This window comes from Amblyomma mixtum, chromosome 9, assembly GCF_055824585.1.
Source record: "Amblyomma mixtum isolate Tamu chromosome 9, ASM5582458v1, whole genome shotgun sequence".
Classification (NCBI taxonomy): domain Eukaryota; kingdom Metazoa; phylum Arthropoda; class Arachnida; order Ixodida; family Ixodidae; genus Amblyomma; species Amblyomma mixtum.
Window position 1 is genome coordinate 87236183 of NC_143020.1, and position 18808 is coordinate 87254990.

General features: G+C 44.9%; 1 protein-coding gene across 1 annotated transcript; it reads right to left on the reverse strand.

Annotated features, from left to right (window-relative positions):
* Window positions 1–4773: 4773 nt before the first annotated feature.
* LOC149330021 (uncharacterized) lies at window positions 4774–16810 on the reverse strand. Its single transcript, XM_089559707.1, has 4 exons — window positions 16626–16810; window positions 9484–9649; window positions 6524–7076; window positions 4774–5094 (listed from the first exon to the last, which is right to left on the reverse strand). The coding sequence occupies exons 1-3, from the start codon at window positions 16801–16803 to the stop codon at window positions 6566–6568; spliced, it is 855 nt and encodes a 284-aa protein (XP_089415833.1). The 5' UTR covers window positions 16804–16810; the 3' UTR covers window positions 4774–5094; window positions 6524–6565.
* Between the last annotated feature and the right edge of the window lie 1998 nt (window positions 16811–18808).

An 18808-nucleotide genomic window follows, 5' to 3' on the forward strand; every position in this document is an offset into this window, starting at 1 on the left:
CACCACTCTCTTATCCCAATCTTAATTGTGATCAAGTCGGAAACACTAGCATTCTGTCAGCAAGTGAAACAGGCTAAGTTGTGAGCTTTGTAGTTTATATTAGTGTCTAAAAGAAGGTCGCTTCTTTGGCGTTCAGCTTTCGTTCTACTTGCTGCTTTAAATTCCTAGTGCTCTGAACCTATTAATTAGTTTTGTCAGCTTCCATTGTTTACTGTGTGACATGCATGCTGCCTTCGAGACCTTCAGTTGATCTCTGAAGTGGTTTCTTAAATATTTCCCTGGCCATGGCGAAACAAGGTGGGAAACAGAGGCACCTGAGTCCAAGCGTTGTGTGGAATACAGTCAACATACTTGACTTCTGATCCAGGACACAGTGCTATCATATATATCCATTTGCCAGATATGTAAAGTTTGGAGATGGCCCTCAACAAGCACTACAGTGCTTTGTTGACAGTGTGTGGCTCAAAGCAGGTTCTAAGCTCATTAGCCTTCTTCCTTGCATCCTGTTTGGCTGTGATTCATCTTCCAGCTCTTCGTGCGTTAGCTACAGCTTGGCCCTTATACCTTTCAGTTGGAGCTGGCTAGTTTTGTTAGAAAATAATAACACTTATTTATTCTTATTTAATTAAGCTTTGAAAACAATTGCAGATCTAGAGAAGGTAAAATTTTTGTTGTTTGTGAAAAACCTTAAACATTCAAATGTGTGAAGTGCAAAGTGGCACTTGTCGCACTCTCAACAGCTTTCACTGTTTTAATGTGGAAGCGTTGAGAGTCCTATGTTGCAGAAAAGTTGACGTCGGCATTGTTTGCCATGAGCGAAAAATCCGCAAAAAAATCCTCGGAGAAGCAACCTAGGTGTTATGTGGCCCACCTCTACTCCGTTTCGTGCATAGCAGGCAATGTTGCGGAGACTGCGGACGTAGTGTGTCCGAGAAACTATATTACTTCACCACGTATCATTTATTCTTCTCGAAGCCTCGGTCAGTTCTTGAACGAAAACAAATAGCGGTATAAAACAAAGCAGTTGCACCGAAAATTGTGGCAAAAGGTGTGAGGCGCTGAGTGTGCGAACCCTCTGGCTATAAATCTCACTGAGTGCGGACTACATTTCAGCCGCAGATGGAGTGAGAGCGATTCACCATATAAGCCACGTATCACAACGCCGCAGTCATTTTTACTTCTTGAAGCCTCGATAAGTCGCAGGCCGAAAATGTGGCAAGAGGTAAAAGGAAGTGCAGGTGGTTGTCATTCACGATACTTGCGACATGTTGCACAACATACGTCCTGGTCACTGTGATCACATGGCGAATTATTTTTGGGTGCGGCCTTAGCCTGTGCAAACAGGCGTGCTAGCTTTGGCAGCATTGCCTGCTATGCACGAAACAGACTATAGGCTATGTCCCCTTACGAAGTCTTCGGAACCTGCCCACGAGAATGTTAGCAAACTGCCCACCGTGGCATGTGGGAGTTCAATTAATGGTTGTTTGCGAGAGGTTGTTTGGGAAGAGCATGGCTGCCTGGGTCAGCATGCAGCGGAGTTACAACCCTGCTACGCAATCCAATCCAGGCAGGCGTGGGAAGAGCAACGTGGGTCGCAAAAGCCCCACAGGTGGCAGCACCTGCCATCACATGGCAGTGGTGCATCGCTTAAATGCGGCACCACTGCGTGAGGAGCTGTATGAGCACTTTCAGAGATCTCTAAATGTAAAGTAGAGAATGATGAATTCCGCATATATCGGCCTTAACCAATTAATATTATCATATTCAACACTAAAAAGCCTTAACATAAGTGCCCCCCCCCTCCCTTTTTGTTCTGGACTTTTGCACACTAAACATCAGCAGAACACTTTCTGCTATCCATCATTTGGAGGTATCTGGCGATCAGAATGGGGCCATTGAAAAGCCTCTAGATGCATTTGGGACAGCGCTAGATGAAGTTTCTGGCGTTCTTGTATCGGGGCAACGTAGCCATGGGAACAATGTTTTCGACCAGATAAACTTGCTACTTGGTGTCATCATCGTCACCAACCTGACTACGCCCACTGCAGGGCAAAGACCTCTCCCATGTCTCTCCAATTAACCCTGCCCTTTGCCAGTTGCGGCCACTGTATCCCCGCAGACTTCTTAACCTTATCCGCGCACCTAACTTCTTTCTACCGCCCCCTGCTACGCTTGCCTTCTCTTGAAATCCACTGTGTTACTCTTAAGGACCAGTGCTTACCTTCGCTTCCAATTACATGCCCTGCCCAAGCCCATTTCTTCCTCTTGATTTCAACTAGGATGTCATTAACCCGCACTTGTTCCCTCACCCACTCTGCCCGCTTCCGGTCTCTCAACGTTGCACCTATCATTTCTCTTTCCGTAGCTCGCTGTGTTCTCCCTAACTGAAGCTGAACCCTCTTTGTTAGCCTCCACATTTATGCCCCATTAATGAGCACCTTAAGATACAGCTGTTACATATACTTTTCTCTTCAGGGATACTGGTAAACTGCTGTTAATCACCTGGGAGTACTTGCCAAGTGCACTCCAGTCAGTTCTTATTCTCCTAGTTACTTCACTCTTATGGTGTTTCACTGGAGTCACTGCTTGCTTTAGATAGGAGCATTTCCTTGAACATCAATGAACATCAGTTTTGATAAAACTGACCTGATGTCTTTTTGTGACTAATGTTATCCTTCTTATCTTAGTCTTTCAGTGGCCGTTCTGAAGATAACGTTTCTGAGTAAAAGTTGTGTTGCTGTCATTTTTGCGCATAACATATCATGATCTAATCACATTGATAACATATGTAGTAAAGCTTTAACAAAACTAGATTGTCTACAATCAGCAATAACCAAAATACACAAGGATCACTGTTACGGTCGTGACCTTTCATCCTTTTGTACACTTCTTTCCCAGAACTTGTTCTCACTCTCTTCACTGTCACATGTAATCTTGAAAACTTACTTTGCATTACCAGTTCTTAGGCCGTACTCTCAAATGGTCATTATATATGCTTTGTGGCGGAATCATCAGTGAGAAGACAACATGATCTAAACTTGATATCATACTACACCTGTACTATATACCACACATTGTCATCTAAACATTGCACCCCATTTTGGACCAGGTAAGTGAGGAAAAAATATGGCATTATGTTTTTTAATTCGTGTATAGGCGGTACCTTCAAAATTCACATCAGAATTTAAAAAAAAACAATGTGGCCCTTACCTGAGTTTGTATGCTGTGCTCCAAATCAGTTCTTCCATCTTTACATCAAAATCTGCAATTCATTACCTGGGTTCATTCACTGATGTTTATCTCAAACTTTTGCATCCACCCTTCAAGGTGCATAATCACTGCACATCCGAGCCATGGTGGCCAGTTGTAAACTTTCTCTTTTGTTTGCCCTTTCTTTTCTCTGCACTGTATTTTTTGTTTATGAAACTTCTCAGTCGTGCATATCTCTGTTTCTTATACTCAAATGTGTGCCTTTTATTTTTCCAACCCATTCCTGCCATAGCACTGGATGCGTTACAGTATGTATACATAAATAACTACATAAATAAAAAACATGGAGGACACCTAATTGCCGTTAGCTGTGACTATGGGATAGCACATGAGCGTCGTCTATGCATGACTACACATGCCAGAGTGGAGAGTGAGATTCCCCTCTCCACTTCACCTGTGGTGGGTCCAGGGAAATGAGGCTCTTCTTACGATAAATGAAATCAAGGAGCACTCAGAGAAGGGCTAGTTGGCATGACATGATTTCTTAACATAAAACCTGTGAAAGCTATGCGACATAAAGAGATGCAGACAGGACGATCGCCGACTTTGTATTACTTGTACTGGAAAACCTGTGTTCTTCCTGTCTGAGTCTCTTCCATGTCCCATATTCCTTGCGTTAAATTGTCGTGTTCAGGAACTAAGTTGGATGGAGTTTGATCTGCTCCTTCCTGGCATAAAAGATCCCTTTGATTTTCTTCACTGAGACAAAGCTTTAATCCAAGGATCATATTGCACCTAATGAATACAATCGTGTCTTAGATCATAAGTCCTGCTGCTGCTCTGCACTGTGTGGTTCCTTGAACTGGGCCCTTTTTTTGCAGGCATGCCCAACTACCACTACATCACATTCAACATTGGCTGACCAAGGCAGTGAGTTGAGCTTCTGATTTGGAAACTAGTACATCGGGATCTTGTTAATTAGAACTCACTTTATTCACTTTTCCGGTTCACTCATCGAATTCCTACGGCCACCTTTCTCCCTTGTAAAGGTGCGAAATAAAGTTCCTTTCTTTGACTGATTGATTGATTTAATTGATTGACTGATGCTGCCTCAGCATCATGTATTACAATGGCTTCCATTAATTTGAACAAATTTTTGGTCTCCTTTTTACCTGAAATACTGACAGTAAACTAGTAAAATTGACAGGCAATCATGTGAACTGATTCAGCGATGCTCTGACTGCAGAGGCCTTTTGCCTTGAAGCTTCACCTAGGTCGCCTTGCCATTTTGTCTTTGAATCCAATTTCACTAGGTGGGCGGGTGACAGACTTCTCTCGTGGGCTTCTCATGGGTGAAGTGAAGCCTTTGCTGTGATAGAAGTTGGTAGGTTGTTGGTGAGTGGGTGAGGCTACTGCAGGGTGATGCGTCTGTCCTTTGACCTCACATGTCATTGGTGTGATTTTGCGGAATGGCACTACTACTACTGTTCCAGCAAAATGCTTTGAGAGTTAGCCAATTTGATAAACTAGTAGACATTCACTTCAGGAGGGAATATGTTTGGGTGTGTCGGTTTATTGTCACAAGCGCTCGTCATTGTCACAAACAAAAGGTGTTCAAACGCCCACTTTCTGGAGAGGTGACACACGAACGACAAAACCATAGAGCTGATCGAGGGTTGCACTCTGCAACGATGCACCATGCTAGCCGCTTGGCTGAAGCACTGTCCACAGTCGGTGCACTCGTGTGGCCTCTGCTTCGAGTGGACCAGCAGGTGAGCGGTAAGTCCGGTAAGACTCTTCAGCCATGTGAAGCCCTTCTGGCAAAGGTGGCACACGATGGGCCTCTCTCAGGTATGGGTCCGCTTGTGTCTGGTAACACTCTTCCTGTGTGGCAAGGGATGAAAGGAGGAGGGAAGAGGGCACACTATGAACACATCAGCCTCAGTGATGAAAGGAGGAAACAAATGCACACTCTGTAATATACCACCCATAGCCACCCAGTTAGCACTCTTCATTGGCCTGGGAAGAGCATGGAAAGAATGTTTTTTTTTTTTACAAATGTTATTATCAGACTCCGCACTTCCCTGTCTCAACTCTGAAATATCTCCCTTCACCCCAAGCCTGTTTATTCCACATTAAAGAGGCCCTGAAAAACTTTCTAAGGCGAGTATACAGACTTTTGTGAAGTGGCATCCTTTAACATCCTAAGCATACCACAACTTTACTGAGCAGTGTTCAGGGCCCTTTTAAGTATCCTGGCAAAACTGTCTTGCTGAGATGTGCATCTAAATGAACATCAACAGCACTGCCTTCCTTTCGACTTCAGTGAGTGCATGCTTTGACGGTGCTGCTCCAAGAGATGTCACATGGAGAACTGGTCACCGAATATCGTGCAGGATGTGGCTGACTGCGGGACAGGCTCACTGATTCCATTCTGTGAGTGCAAACAGTGCACATTCAGCTTTTTACCACTGCCTCGTGCAGTCTACTACAAGCTCTGGGAGCGTCAGGATCGCTGTTTCTGTGTACCTACTGATAGTGCTTGTGTCGCGACATGCGATGGCATCCGCACGCGAACAACAGTGCGCAATCAAATTCTGTGCTAACCTCGATAACAGCCTTGCCGACACCTACCAAATGATTCAACAAGCCTACACGAATTCTGCTTTGTGAAACACTCAAGTTTCAAGGTAATTGAAGGCAGGCCAAGAAGACGTCGATGATGAATTGCTCCCCAATAATTGCATAGGATGAGTAAGGCTTGCTGTGGGGATAGTTGTAACTTGCGAGAACGTTTCCGCAGGCTAGTTGGTACATTACTGGAATTTGTTTTTAGGGCAGAAAGACAGCATATATAGGAAGGAGCGAACTTGACAGGACAGAGCGCCAACTAACAATACAAGTTTTTATTGTCAGACCACTTTCTTCTATGCAACAGCTTCTTGTATACCGACAAATTGAAAGAAAATAATTCTCTCCAAACCTCCTGGTGGGATAATGGGATCTCAGTTGAATAGATATGTTCTTGTCTGAATTCTTTTCACTCAGTTTGTTGATACGAACACGTGTACAAAAGCAAGTGATCTGGCAATAAAAGTCTGAGTCGTTAGTTAGCACTCTCCCCTGTGAAGTTCCTTCCTGCGCTGTCTTTCTGTGCTAAAAAAAAAGAATCTACTTTGTGTAACTTCTCATAGCTGTTAAAAGCTCTGCGAAAAAACGCACACCAGACAGGGCGCAGGAGAAACGCCTTCGCTTTTCTTTTCTTTGTTTGTTTACACTTGTTTCAAGTTGGCTCTATGACTGACGTACTTACTCCCTCCCTCGCTCGCGTGTGCCTCCACCTGGACTGAGTCCCTCACTCCTCGCTGCACTGTGGTTCCTCGTCCACTGCGGTGGCGTGGCGTGTGCGCACGTGGCTTCTCATATGGGTCATGGCCTCAAAGCCTTTCCCACAGTGGGGGCAGTGCAGCTGGTATTGGCGGTAATGGACCACCCTCTCGTGTCTCATGACGTTGCTGCGTTGCGCGAACCACACCCCGCACTGTGAGCAGGCGTGGTTCCTCTCTCCCGTGTGTGTCAGCAGGTGTCTGTTGAGGCTGCCGCTCTGGGTGAACCCCTTTCCGCAGTGGGGACACAGGTGCGATTTAGCCCCACCGTCCACAGAGTGCTGTTCCTTGCGGTGACGCCACAGATTGGACTTTTCTTTGAAGCGCTGTCCGCAGTCCGTGCACTCGTGCGGCCTCTCCCCAGAGTGGACCAGCAGGTGTTGGGTGAGATGATGCCGCTCTGCGAAGCTCTTTCCGCACTCCGGGCACACGAAGGGCTGCTCACCAGTGTGGGTCCGCTCGTGTCTGGTGACATTGGATCTGGGTGGGTGACAACGGAAGAAAATTCCAGGGATGCACTTAAATCTGCTTGGGTGCAGCAGTGCAAAAGCATTTCTCTTACTGCTGCCGGTTATGTTGCCACGTGTCAGTTTCTTTATGCCTTTGCGTGTTTCTAAGTCATGTTTTCGCTTTGACTCCGGTTCTACCACATCCGAAGGCGTGGGTGCTTTTGGCAGAGCATCTAGTATGCGCACAAAAGTAATAATGAAATAATTATTTCAAATTTAAGCAATTCATCAATTCGATTCAATTACCGATAAATGTGTGAAGTAATTCCCTAATTGTAAGAATGAATTTGGTCGACTGTCACCAAATATATTTCATCAGTATGATTGCTTAATATAATTTAATTGATTATTTTAACAATTCAGTAAATAAAATTTCATCATAAATTAATTTTTGATTACTTGTTAAGTAATTCAATAGAAAAGCTGATTAATTTGAACTATTCATTAGCATATAAATTAATCATTTGGTGACTTCATTCATGCTAACTACATAATTGTTCAATCAACTACTCTATTAATTACCCCTATAATGGATGATTGACAGTTCGTGCCGACACAGTCTGGTGACACGCTCTGTGAACAGGCCCTGTACACGCCACTCATGAGACAGGAAATGCTTTTGCATTAAGAGGGGGACGGGGGTCTTAAAACTAACTCTTTATTTATGACTAGAATCTCATGAAATTTTGGTCACGGATGCATTTTTCTCTTCTGATTCCAAACATGCAACCAAAATTGAGCTGGTGGTCTTAAATCTTACAAAATCTAGAATGTAACTAGGTAATTTCTTAACCAGCTTTAATGAACTTTCTCGTTGCATTATGTTGCTTTTAATTGCATGAATTGATAGAGTTTCCATACCCGGTGACATTCTTTGTTTTTCTCTAAAGGCATGTCAACCTGATGTACTATGTCGAGAATAAAAGGTCGCAGTATTTGACACTGCAACTCATTAAGCTAATTGTAAATTGCTATTTATATGTGGCCTAAACAAAAAAAAAGGTAAGAATGTCATCGGGTGTGGGAATTCGCTGGCTATCAGTACATGTAATTAAAAGCAAAAAATTCAATGATAGAGTTCATTAAAGTAAGAATCTATGTAATTAAAACTCGAACTTTAAAACTTTTGATCTAAGACCAACATCTTAATTTCGATTACATTTTTGGAATCAGAAAAGTAAAACGCATCTGTGTGCAAAATTTCATGAGATTGTACCCATAAATAAAAAGGTTAGTTTAAAACCCTCGTCCGTCCTTAAAAGAGAGAAGCCAAGACAGCATCCAAGCCTCACTGACGACGGATAAAGTCTAAGATGCCCACAGCATGAGTGTAGCATGAGTGTTACCATCCATGGCCGCGGATGGAGCTCTGCCTTTTCAACACGGTCGTTCCACGCATGCGCACCTGTCCTCCGCCAGCTCCGGTTTGAAAATCAACCGCCAGCTTTCACAGCATATGCTCAGTTCATGTTAGTGAAGGTCGCTTGCGACAAATGGCGACAGTTCCGAAACATACTCTTGCCACCTATTTATTTATTTATTTATTTATTTATTTATCCGATACCCACAGTGCATTTCTGCATTACAGTGGAGGCGCTACAAATGCAAAAGTGTATAGCACGATGCAATATGCAAAACGCCTCAGATACAAGTGATGAGAACAACAGAAAAAGTATACAGCACAATAACAAAAAAGCAGATAGGCATTCATACACACAAAAATGGGAACGTACGCATATGTGCTTACATAACAAGAGGGACAAGGCTGTCGTCACATGTAATCGGGACGTATGCCAGGGGAGATACAGAAACTACGAAATGAGAACACACACACAGGGAAGCACAGGAAAATAGTTATCACATCCAGGTGCAACCAACAAACCGCATCTGCAGTGAAATGGATTAAAAAAAGCAGAAATGAGTCATTTCAGAGCCGCTAAACCATTTAGTGCAGATGAAATTGCGTCACTGGCAGTGTACGCCACAACAGTCGAGGGCAAGCGGTTCCACTGTCAAATTGTTTTGGGGAAAAAAGAACTGAAAGTTTCAGTTTTGCACTTTTATTCGTGCACTTAACATGCTCGGGTGGCACCTCTGAACTGGATTCTCTTGTTTTCAACCAGTAGCAGCCAAACTCCCCAGAGGGCGCCACAACATGTGCCAAAGGTGGAGGAGGACGCAGTATATGTTTTTCTTTCCCTGTAATGGCACTGCATCCTGTTGTAACTCTTGTCAAACCGTGCTATTACCCCCCCCACCCCCCCTCCCGCCATTCTTTAATCTAAGTAAGGGAGAATGCTTATCTGTTACAAAGCCGTAGGTGTATGTATACTTATTAGCAGCACCCAAATGCGGCGAGCAGTCAAATTATATCTCACTTTTTATCGCTGGAGTAGGGGCAGTAGGCACAACGGTGCCTTCCCTGTGGCCTCTCCGGGTGCTTGCGCTGCCTGTGTTTCTCCAGGTGGTCTTGCACAGAAAACAACTCGCCGCATGTGTTGCAGGTGAAGACCGATTGTGGTTTGGGTTCATGGTGTCCATCGTCTGAGTGCGAAAAGAACAGACAATTTACAGAGAGCTCGTGAGCGACCAAATGCATGCAGTTCCAGCATCAATCTTTACTATCACTTTGCTTTCATCGCCTTGTGCAATTGCTTGTGTGGAGTACCATAAACGCACCTCTGTACTGGCAACGACAACTGCATGAATGCCGGTCATTCTCATAAGCTACAACCATATCTTGTGCTTGCTTCAAGGTTCAATTTTTCCCCAAGATGACAACAGAGCGGTGGAAATAAGCGCTCACGCCAGTGACGACACTGGGGGGAGGCAAAAAGAGACCGCCACCCCGTAAACCTGGCGGACCTTATTAAACATTTGCCCACCACTTCCAAGAAACCCTGAAGAGGAGGATTTTATTAGATAATGTAGGCCTTGTAAGGCGTTCTACCTATCAGGTGATATACCAAGCTTTTCAGGAAAGCTTGGCGCTAGCTTCAGAAAATAGAATTTTAAAAATAAATTTTAAAAATAGGCTCTGCCACGCCTCGACTGGCTCTGCGAAAGCAGCAAGCAGCAGTGAGCACCGCTGGCGCTCGAGCGTACTCTGAACAACGGACACGACGGAAGCCAACAGACATTGAAACCTAGGAGCAAAAGTGAATTCCTTTTTAATTGGTGATGTTTATGAATGAAAAGTTAATTTGGTGATTATTTTAAAGATTTGGTGATTACAGCGCAGAAGAAAAACAAGCACATGTTGCCGGTTCGATCCGAACCCACAGCCTCCGAATTTCACCTCCGGTGCTTTGCCAACTGTGGAAACTTAGTTATCTGTAATGAAAAACTACTGCTGCAACAGGCCGCCGCGGTCGCTCAGTGGTTATAGTGCTAGGCTGCTGACCCTAAAGACGAGGGTTCAATATCAGCCACGGTGGTCGCATTTCATCCCCATCATCATCAGCCTGATCGACTATGCCCACTGCAGGGTAAAGGTTTATTGGTTTATTATGGTTTAACGCCCCGAAGCAGTTCAGGCTATGAGGGACGCCGTAGTGAAGGGCTCCGGAAATTTCGACCACCTGGGATTCTTTAACGTGCACTGACAAGGCCTCTCTATGAACAAACCAATTAACCCTCAGCCCTCAGTCCCCAGCGGCTGCGGAGCAACTGACCAAGGCGGCGGTCAGATCTGTGACGCAGCGGAGGGTGCTAAGAATCTCTGGCTCCGGACAGGCCGCCATTGGAAACTGAACCTGGCAACGTTTAACGCAAGAACCTTATCAAGTGAGGCTAGCTTAGCAGTGCTATTGGAGGAATTAGCCGGTATTAAATGGGATGTCATAGGGCTTAGTGAGGTTAGGAGGACAGATGAGGCGTATACAGTACTAAAGGGCGGGCATGTACTATGCTATCGTGGATTAGCAGATAGGCGAGAACTAGGTGTGGGATTCCTCATAAATCAGGATATAGCTGGCAACATCGAGGAGTGTTACAGTATTAACGAGAGAGTGGCAGCTATCGTAATTAGGCTTAATAAGAGGTACAAGCTGAAGGTGGTGCAGGCCTACGCGCCTACATCAAGCCATGATGACCAGATAGTTGAAAGCTTCAATGAGGATGTGGAATCAGCAATGACCAAAGTAAAATCATAGTACACTGTACTGATGGGCGACTTTAATGCAAAGGTAGGTAAAAAGCAGGCTGGAGACAAGGCGGTAGGTGACTATGGCATAGGTTCTAGGAACAGTAGGGGAGAGTTATTAGTAGAGTTTGCAGATAGAAATAATTTACGGATTATAAATACTTTCTTCCCCAAACGAGCAAACAAGAAGTGGACGTCGAAGAGCACCAATGGTGAGGCTAAAAATGAAATAGACTTCATACTGTGTGCACACCCTGGCATCGTAGAGGATGTGGAGGTCCTCGGTAAGGTCCGTTGTAGCGACCACAGAATGGTAAGGTCTCGTGTTTGCTTAGATTTGAAGAGGGAACAGAGGAAACTGGTGAAGCAAAAGACTATTAACGAGTTAGCATTAAGAGGGAAGGTAGAGGAATTCAGAATGTCGCTGCAAAACATATTTTCCGCTTTAACTGAAGAAGACGACAGTAGTGTTGAAACAATGAATGATAATCTTACAGCTATCGTTACAGAGTGCGCCACAGAAGTAGGTGGTAGGATGATTCGACAGGATACCAGCAAGCTATCTCAGGAGACTAAAGATCTGATTAAGAAACGCCAAAGCATGAGGACGTCTAACTCCATGGACAGGAAAGAACTAGCAGAGCTATCGAAGTTAATAAATAAGCGCAAGGTAGCCAACATAAGAAAGTTTAACATGGAGAAAATCGAGCATGCTCTAAGGAACGGAGGTAGCCTAAAATCAGTGAGGAGAAAACTGGGCATAGGTAAAAACCAGATGTATGCGCTAAAAGACAAACAGGGCAATGTCATCAGCAATATGGATAAGATAGTGGAATTAGCCGAAGAGTTCTACACAAATCTATACAGTAGCAAATGTAATCATCAAGTTACAGAGGGAGGCAGTCAAGCACAGCAATGGGACATCCTGCCAGTAACGAAGGAGGAAGTAATGAAAGTCTTAGGAGCAATGCAAAGAGGGAAAGCAGCTGGTGAGGATCAGGTAACAGCAGATTTGTTGAAGGACGGAGTAGAGATTGTGCTACAAAAACTAACCACCCTGTTAACGCAATGCCTTGTGACCTCGAGAGTACCAGAAGCTTGGAAGAACGCTAACATTGTCTTAATTCATAAGAAAGGAGACGTCAAGGACTTGAAGAATTACAGACCAATCAGCTTATTGTCCGTGGCCTACAAGGTATTTGCTACGGTTATCGCTAATAGAGTCAGGACAACCTTGGACTTTAGTCAACCAAATGACCAGGCAGGCTTTCGTAAAGGATACTTGACAATAGACCACATTCACACTATCAGTCAGGTGATAGAGAAATGCACAGAATATAACCAACCCCTATATATAGCCTTCATTGATTACGAGAAAGCATTTGACTCAGTGGAAACCTCAGCTGTCATGCAGGCATTGCAGAATCAGGGTGTAGAAGAGTGTTATGTGAAAATATTGGAAGATATTTATAACGATTGCACAGCCACTATAGTTCTCCATAAAGTCAGCAATAAATTTCCAATACGGAAAGGTGTCAGGCAGGGAGACACGATCTCGCCAGTGCTCTTCGCTGCCTGCTTACAGGAGGCATTCTGGGGACTGGAATGGGAACAGTTGGGGATAAGAGTTAATGGAGAATACATGAGTAATTTGCGATTCGCTGATGACATTGCCTTGCTAAGCCACTCAGGACAAGAACTGCAAAGCATGATCAATCAGTTAGACAGGCAGAGCAGAACGGTGCGGCTAAAAATTAACATGCAGAAAACCAAAGTAATGTTCAACAGCCTAGCAAGGGAACAGCAGTTCGCAATTGGTAGTGAGGTGCTGGAAGTAGTAAGAGAATATGTCTACTTAGGGAAGGTAGTGACCGCAGATCCGGATCATGAGAGGGAAATAACTAGAGGAATAAGAATGGGGTGGAGCGCATATAGCAGGTTCTCTCAGATCATGAATGGTAGCTTACCAATATCCCTGAAGAGAAAAAGTATACAACAGCTGTATCCTACCGGTACTCACCTATGGGGCAGAAACGTGGAGGCTAACGAAGAGGGTTCAGCTAAAGTTAAGAACAATGCAGCGAGATCGGAAGAGGGCGGAGTGGGTGAGGGAACAAACACGTGTTGATGACATCTTAGTTGAAATCAAGAGGAAGAAATGGGCTTTGGCAGGGAATGTAATGCGACGGCAAGATAACCGCTGGTCCTTAAGGGTAACGGAGTGGATTCCAAGAGAAAGCAAACGTAGCAGGCGACGGCAGAAAGTTAGGTGGGCGGATGAGATTAAGAAGTTTGCCGAGATACAGTGGCGGCAACTGACAAAGGACAGGGTTAATTGGAGAGACATGGGAGAGGCCTTTGCCCTGCAGTGGGTGTAGTCAGGCTGGTGATTAACGTCCCGAAGCAGCTCAGGCTATGAGGGACACTGTAGTGAAGGGCTCCGGAAATTTCGGTCACCTGGGGTTCTTTAACGCGCACTGACAAGGCCTCTCCCATGTCTCTTCAATTAACAATTTCCTTTGACGCCGCCACCCAATCCCCGCAAAGTTCTTAATCTCATCCGCCCACTTGCCTTTCTGCTGCCCCTGCTACACTTGCCTTCACTAGGAATCCACTCCATTAACCTTAAGGATCAACGGTTATCTTGCCTTCGCATAACATGACCCAACCTACTTCCTTCTTATTATGATTTCAATAGGATGTCACCTACTTTGCGCGGTTCTGGTCTCTTAACGTTACGACTATCATTTTTCTTTCCATGGCCCGCTGCGTTGTTCTTAACTTAAGCTGAACCCTTTTCGTTACCCTCCATATTTCTGCCCCATAGGTGAGTACCGGTAGGTAAGCACCGGTCCCATTTCGGGGGAGGCGAAATGATAGAGGCCCGTGTACTGTGCAATGTCAGTGCACATTAAAGAACCTCTTGTGCTCGAAATTATCCAGAGCGCCCCACTACGGTGTCCGCCATAGCCTGGGTCGCTTTATGACATTAAAGCCCATTGAATCCAAACCTAAAATTTGAAATGGTGGTCAAAATTTAAATCTCTGCGTCTTCATGCCTTTCCCTCTTCTCTCATCACTTTTTGCACTTTCAAAGGTCAGCGCTTCTTGTGCAGGAATTCCTCGGGGTGAGATGCTTCCTTACCGCTGACTGGCCGTGGCCACGGTAGCTGCCTGACGTCTGAAAGAATCTGACCAAATGCCACCTCCGAACAGAATTAGGCAGGCACATGCGACGGAGGAGGGCGGGAGCATGGAAAGGTAGCCAGAAAGGACTCGTCAACCTTCGCGCGCTATTGTGGGTTCTCTGCAGCGTGTCAAAGAGCGTTATTTGGCTCAGATGTTTGCGTTATATATGTAAAGGAGTACAGACACCTAATTATGGTGTATTGTTTTCTTTGTTACAGTGATGCAGAAGTCATTAGTACACATATGAATCACCGTGTAGTACTCACCTACAACCGCTAAATAATTTGTAATCGCAATTTTTTGTCACAGCTGTTTCGGTTTCAGCAGCTGAATGATGGCTGTGAGGTCAAAGAGTGGATTTGTGTCACGTGAGGCATGGCAAAACATCAATACACTCGCTGTTTCATTGTTTTCATTTATCACAGTGCTGAAGGCAGCCTTCCTCAAGACCTGGAATAGACAACGCACCAATTATATTGCAGTTTTTCATGCCTAGCGTGACCTATAACATCTCTTGGACGTCGCAGTTCTCATTCGGCTGTTGAAACTGAAACAGCACAAGAAAGAAATTCAATTATAAATTAATATTTAGCGGTCGTAGGAGAATACCAAGTGGTAATCCGTATATAATAATGCCTTGCGCATCATTGCAAACAAGAAAACATGCACCCAAAAGTCAGTTGTCTATACTACTTTATGACATCTTAGGAGTTTATGTTAGTTTATGTACTCTTCACAAAATAGGTTTCAGATTATCAATTTTGCCACTAATTTAGGCATGGCGTAATTAGGACAGAAATATGCCGGGAGTATAATCATACCGAGAATCTCTGAATTCCTAGTGTAGCGACTTGTACTGTCTCAGAACTGACCGTATCGCTTGAATATCCACACAACTTTTGTAAAACAGTGTGTGCAAGAGTAGTCTACTTGTACAAAGGTGAACATTCAGTCAAGACACCATTGGAAGACTCCAAGGCTTTCCCCTGTCCAGTGGGCATGTATTTGCATTTGTTTGTGCGTGCACGTGTGGTCCGCAGGTGTGTGCCATCATTGATGCAAATTTAGATTGTCGTCTTGCGCAAACCACCGTGTTTATCCTTAATCAAATTTCTGATTGGTCGAGACGGTCCTGACGCCTTCAGGAGCACCAAATGCGAATATCTAAGGGATGTTTTAGTTACTACCTTCCATTGGATTATCATACCTTGTTGTACTAACTAGACCCAACCTTCCACCTTAATTCATTCCCTAATCTCCACTAATCTACTATATTCTACCCACTAATCCACCTTACTTTATTTTTTGCAGTGGGCCTACACCAAAAATCTTGGAGCTCTTTGTAAAATCTGGGGGTGAGCCAACTTTCAAATGCTATCACCTTTTCTTTTTGAAAAATGCGGGTAAGAAAGCTCGAAGTTTATTTTAGACTACCATTATAGCTGACTTCTTGCTATAATGCTGGCTGGTCTAAATTAATCCAGAGCCCTTCACTACGGCGTCTCCCATAGCCACATATGTAGCATTGAAACATTAAACCTAACATGACGTACAGACCATTATGTATTTACTGTCATTTAATTGCATACGGAAAGAAGCAGCTAGCTCGCACTCACAACGAGACTTGACCGTCCAGTCTGAAAACCTGTTTCCTCAGTTGCAAATATTGGTTCCACATATGTTTTCCACCGTCTCACAGCAACGCGCATTTTCTCTTCAGCACAAGAAGCTAGAAAGCAGCGTTACAAAGCAATGAAAGAATTATCAGAGCACTTCAAAGTATGTGCAGTTCTTTGCATACTCATGGGACTTGGACATTTTTGGAGGTTGAACTAGAGTCGATTTCAGTTTAATAAATTGAAGAAGCGATGGTTTCAGTTCTGCAAAATTATAAGTAAGAGTTGTGTGTGTTTTCGGCAATTCTTTTTTTGTTTCTATCATCTTTTATGTTAGCAATCAGCCGATGTCTGTTTTGGTGCACAACTGTGTGCCGTAATCTTGGCCTCCAAAATTTTTCATTCAAACTTTCAAATTGAGCTGCACTTTTCTATTAAGCACAGTTGTTGTGTTTGGAAACTGCGTCATTCTGGTAGCCGTGAAATGCATTAATCGCGGAAAACTGCTGAAGCAAGACGTATTTTCAAATAAGCAGCTCAGAAGGAAGGCAGCGAAAAGTAGTTCACTCACCCTGTTTCATCGTCGGCTCGTAGTTCTCTTTGATGTTCGCGTATTGCGTTTTCCTGTATTCCGAAAGGCTCTTCCGTTTTCTGTCCGTTAAATGGTGACGATTTTCTGCAAAGTCGTCTTCGCTCGCCATCTCAATCAATGCACGAAAGTCGCAGCAGAGATCTCTCTCAACTTGCATGCGTCAACTGCCGCTTGAAAAGGCTGTCGTCTGCTTGAGCGCTTAGCGGTTTATGCAAAGAGAATACAGCTTAAGTACGCAGAATCAGTTTAGGTTTGCTATCACGCAACTAGTAATTTCTTTTTAAAGGTTCTGTGATAAATATTGCGTGCTCTCCTTCTGTATTATGAATAAGTCAGAACAAATGATCACAAAGCTGTGCAGTGGTTGGCGAGGTCCGAGTACTCATCTGGCCACATTGTTACTGAGGCAACAACGAGCACAACAGTACAGTGCTCTAGAACCTTGGGCAGTGTGTCGTGCGGCGGCGGAGGAAGGGCTCTTTTCGCGATGACTGCTCCGCTGGCGGCCAGGGGGCGCTGCGTGTAACAGGTGTGCCAAGCAAGGCCTGCTCGGCTGCTCCGCGAGCCGTCCGCTGCGTTGCCGCGGTAGGGCCGCGGTACGTTGTTTAAGTACTGAGTGGTGCATTTTTGAGGTATTTGCTGGCTGCTGATGGCACATTTACCTAAGCAGGTGCAACATTTCAACAATAATGCGTTGTTTCGTGCAGTGCGCAGCAGTAGAAAACCGATAATACCAACGACGAAAATTTTGATCGGTGCACGCTTTAACGGCCGTTAGCCATGAGCTAAAGTACAGGTCGCATTCAGCGTGTGCTTGCTGGATCTCACGTTTCCGATACTGTGCACACAAGCTGGTAAATTCGTTGCGTGGAGGCAATTGTTCGAAGCCTGCGGCGTTTTGAAACTCACGCCCAGGACATTTTCATTGGTTTAGAAAGTTCGCGCATTGAGCGAAAACAACGGGTCAATGTGCTGACATTTATTTATTCAAGTTCCAAACATGACACAGCATGCAAAGCAGTGCCTTCGCAGGCTACATACACCACAATCATTTGCACCTCCTCAGCTTAAGGTGCTTCAGTCGTTCTCGCTGAGAGCTCCTGTCTTTGTTCAAAGATTTCGTGTAGAATCTGAACCTGAGGAGCACATAAAACTTAACAATTCGAAGGGAGACATCACTATCATGGGCAGGACAGCCAACCATTGGAAGGGAAATACCATGCAGAAAGGAAGCAAAATCAGACATGCTTGCTGCACTAATCTTTCTGGTGCTAAAAAAAATAGTGAATGAGTCTTCCAGTGTGGTGATTAATTTTGCAAGTTGACCAGACGGATACAATAGGCCGCCACAATCAAACTGCCGGATAAACTCATTTTGCGAGATCTGGTTTGCAGCCACCTTAGAAATTGTCAAGCATTCAGCACAAAGGCTGCATCCTGTGCTCTGCAGCGCTTTACGGGCCACATACCCAGCAACGTGGGTACACGGAAAAGGGAGCGAGGTTCCTTGCACGACCGGTAACCACTGTTGCAGCCCGGCACAAAACATGTGGTGTCCCTTTTGTCTCGTCGTCTCTCCGTCATTGTGCACGCATTACTCGCTTAATCCAACTCTTAAGCACAGTCAGACGTCAACAATACACCAGAAAAACGCAACACACGGCGATGCAACGCGCACAACAACAAAACACAAATTCTTCTCTGCCAGCACGTGAAACGACTGCGCGTTCGAGCTGCGCTTCCACCACTCCTTGGCACTCCTCTTACTAGCAGCGCCCCCTGGCCGCCTGGCGCGCCTGTCATCGCTGCGACGGCCGCGCCTCCTCCATTGCTTCCCCAAGGTTCTAGAGCACTGTAACAACAGCATTGATCTAATCAGTTTGGGATGAATGTGGGAGGACCATTTCGTCGCGTCCTTGTGTGGTAGTATGTTGAGTCTCTGGAATTGTGCGAATATAGGGGTAAGGCTTCGCAGGTCTCGATCTTATTTTCACGGCATGAAACATAGCGCGAGCACCAACCGCGCCATAGCCGCTTGTTTGAACAGCGCGCGCATATTTTGTCAAAGGCAAGGCGGGCCCCTTCAAAATCGGCGCGGATAATTTTGCGATGACCGATGCAGCGCTGTCAGCCAGATGCATACGCTCTGATGTGGGTGCAAG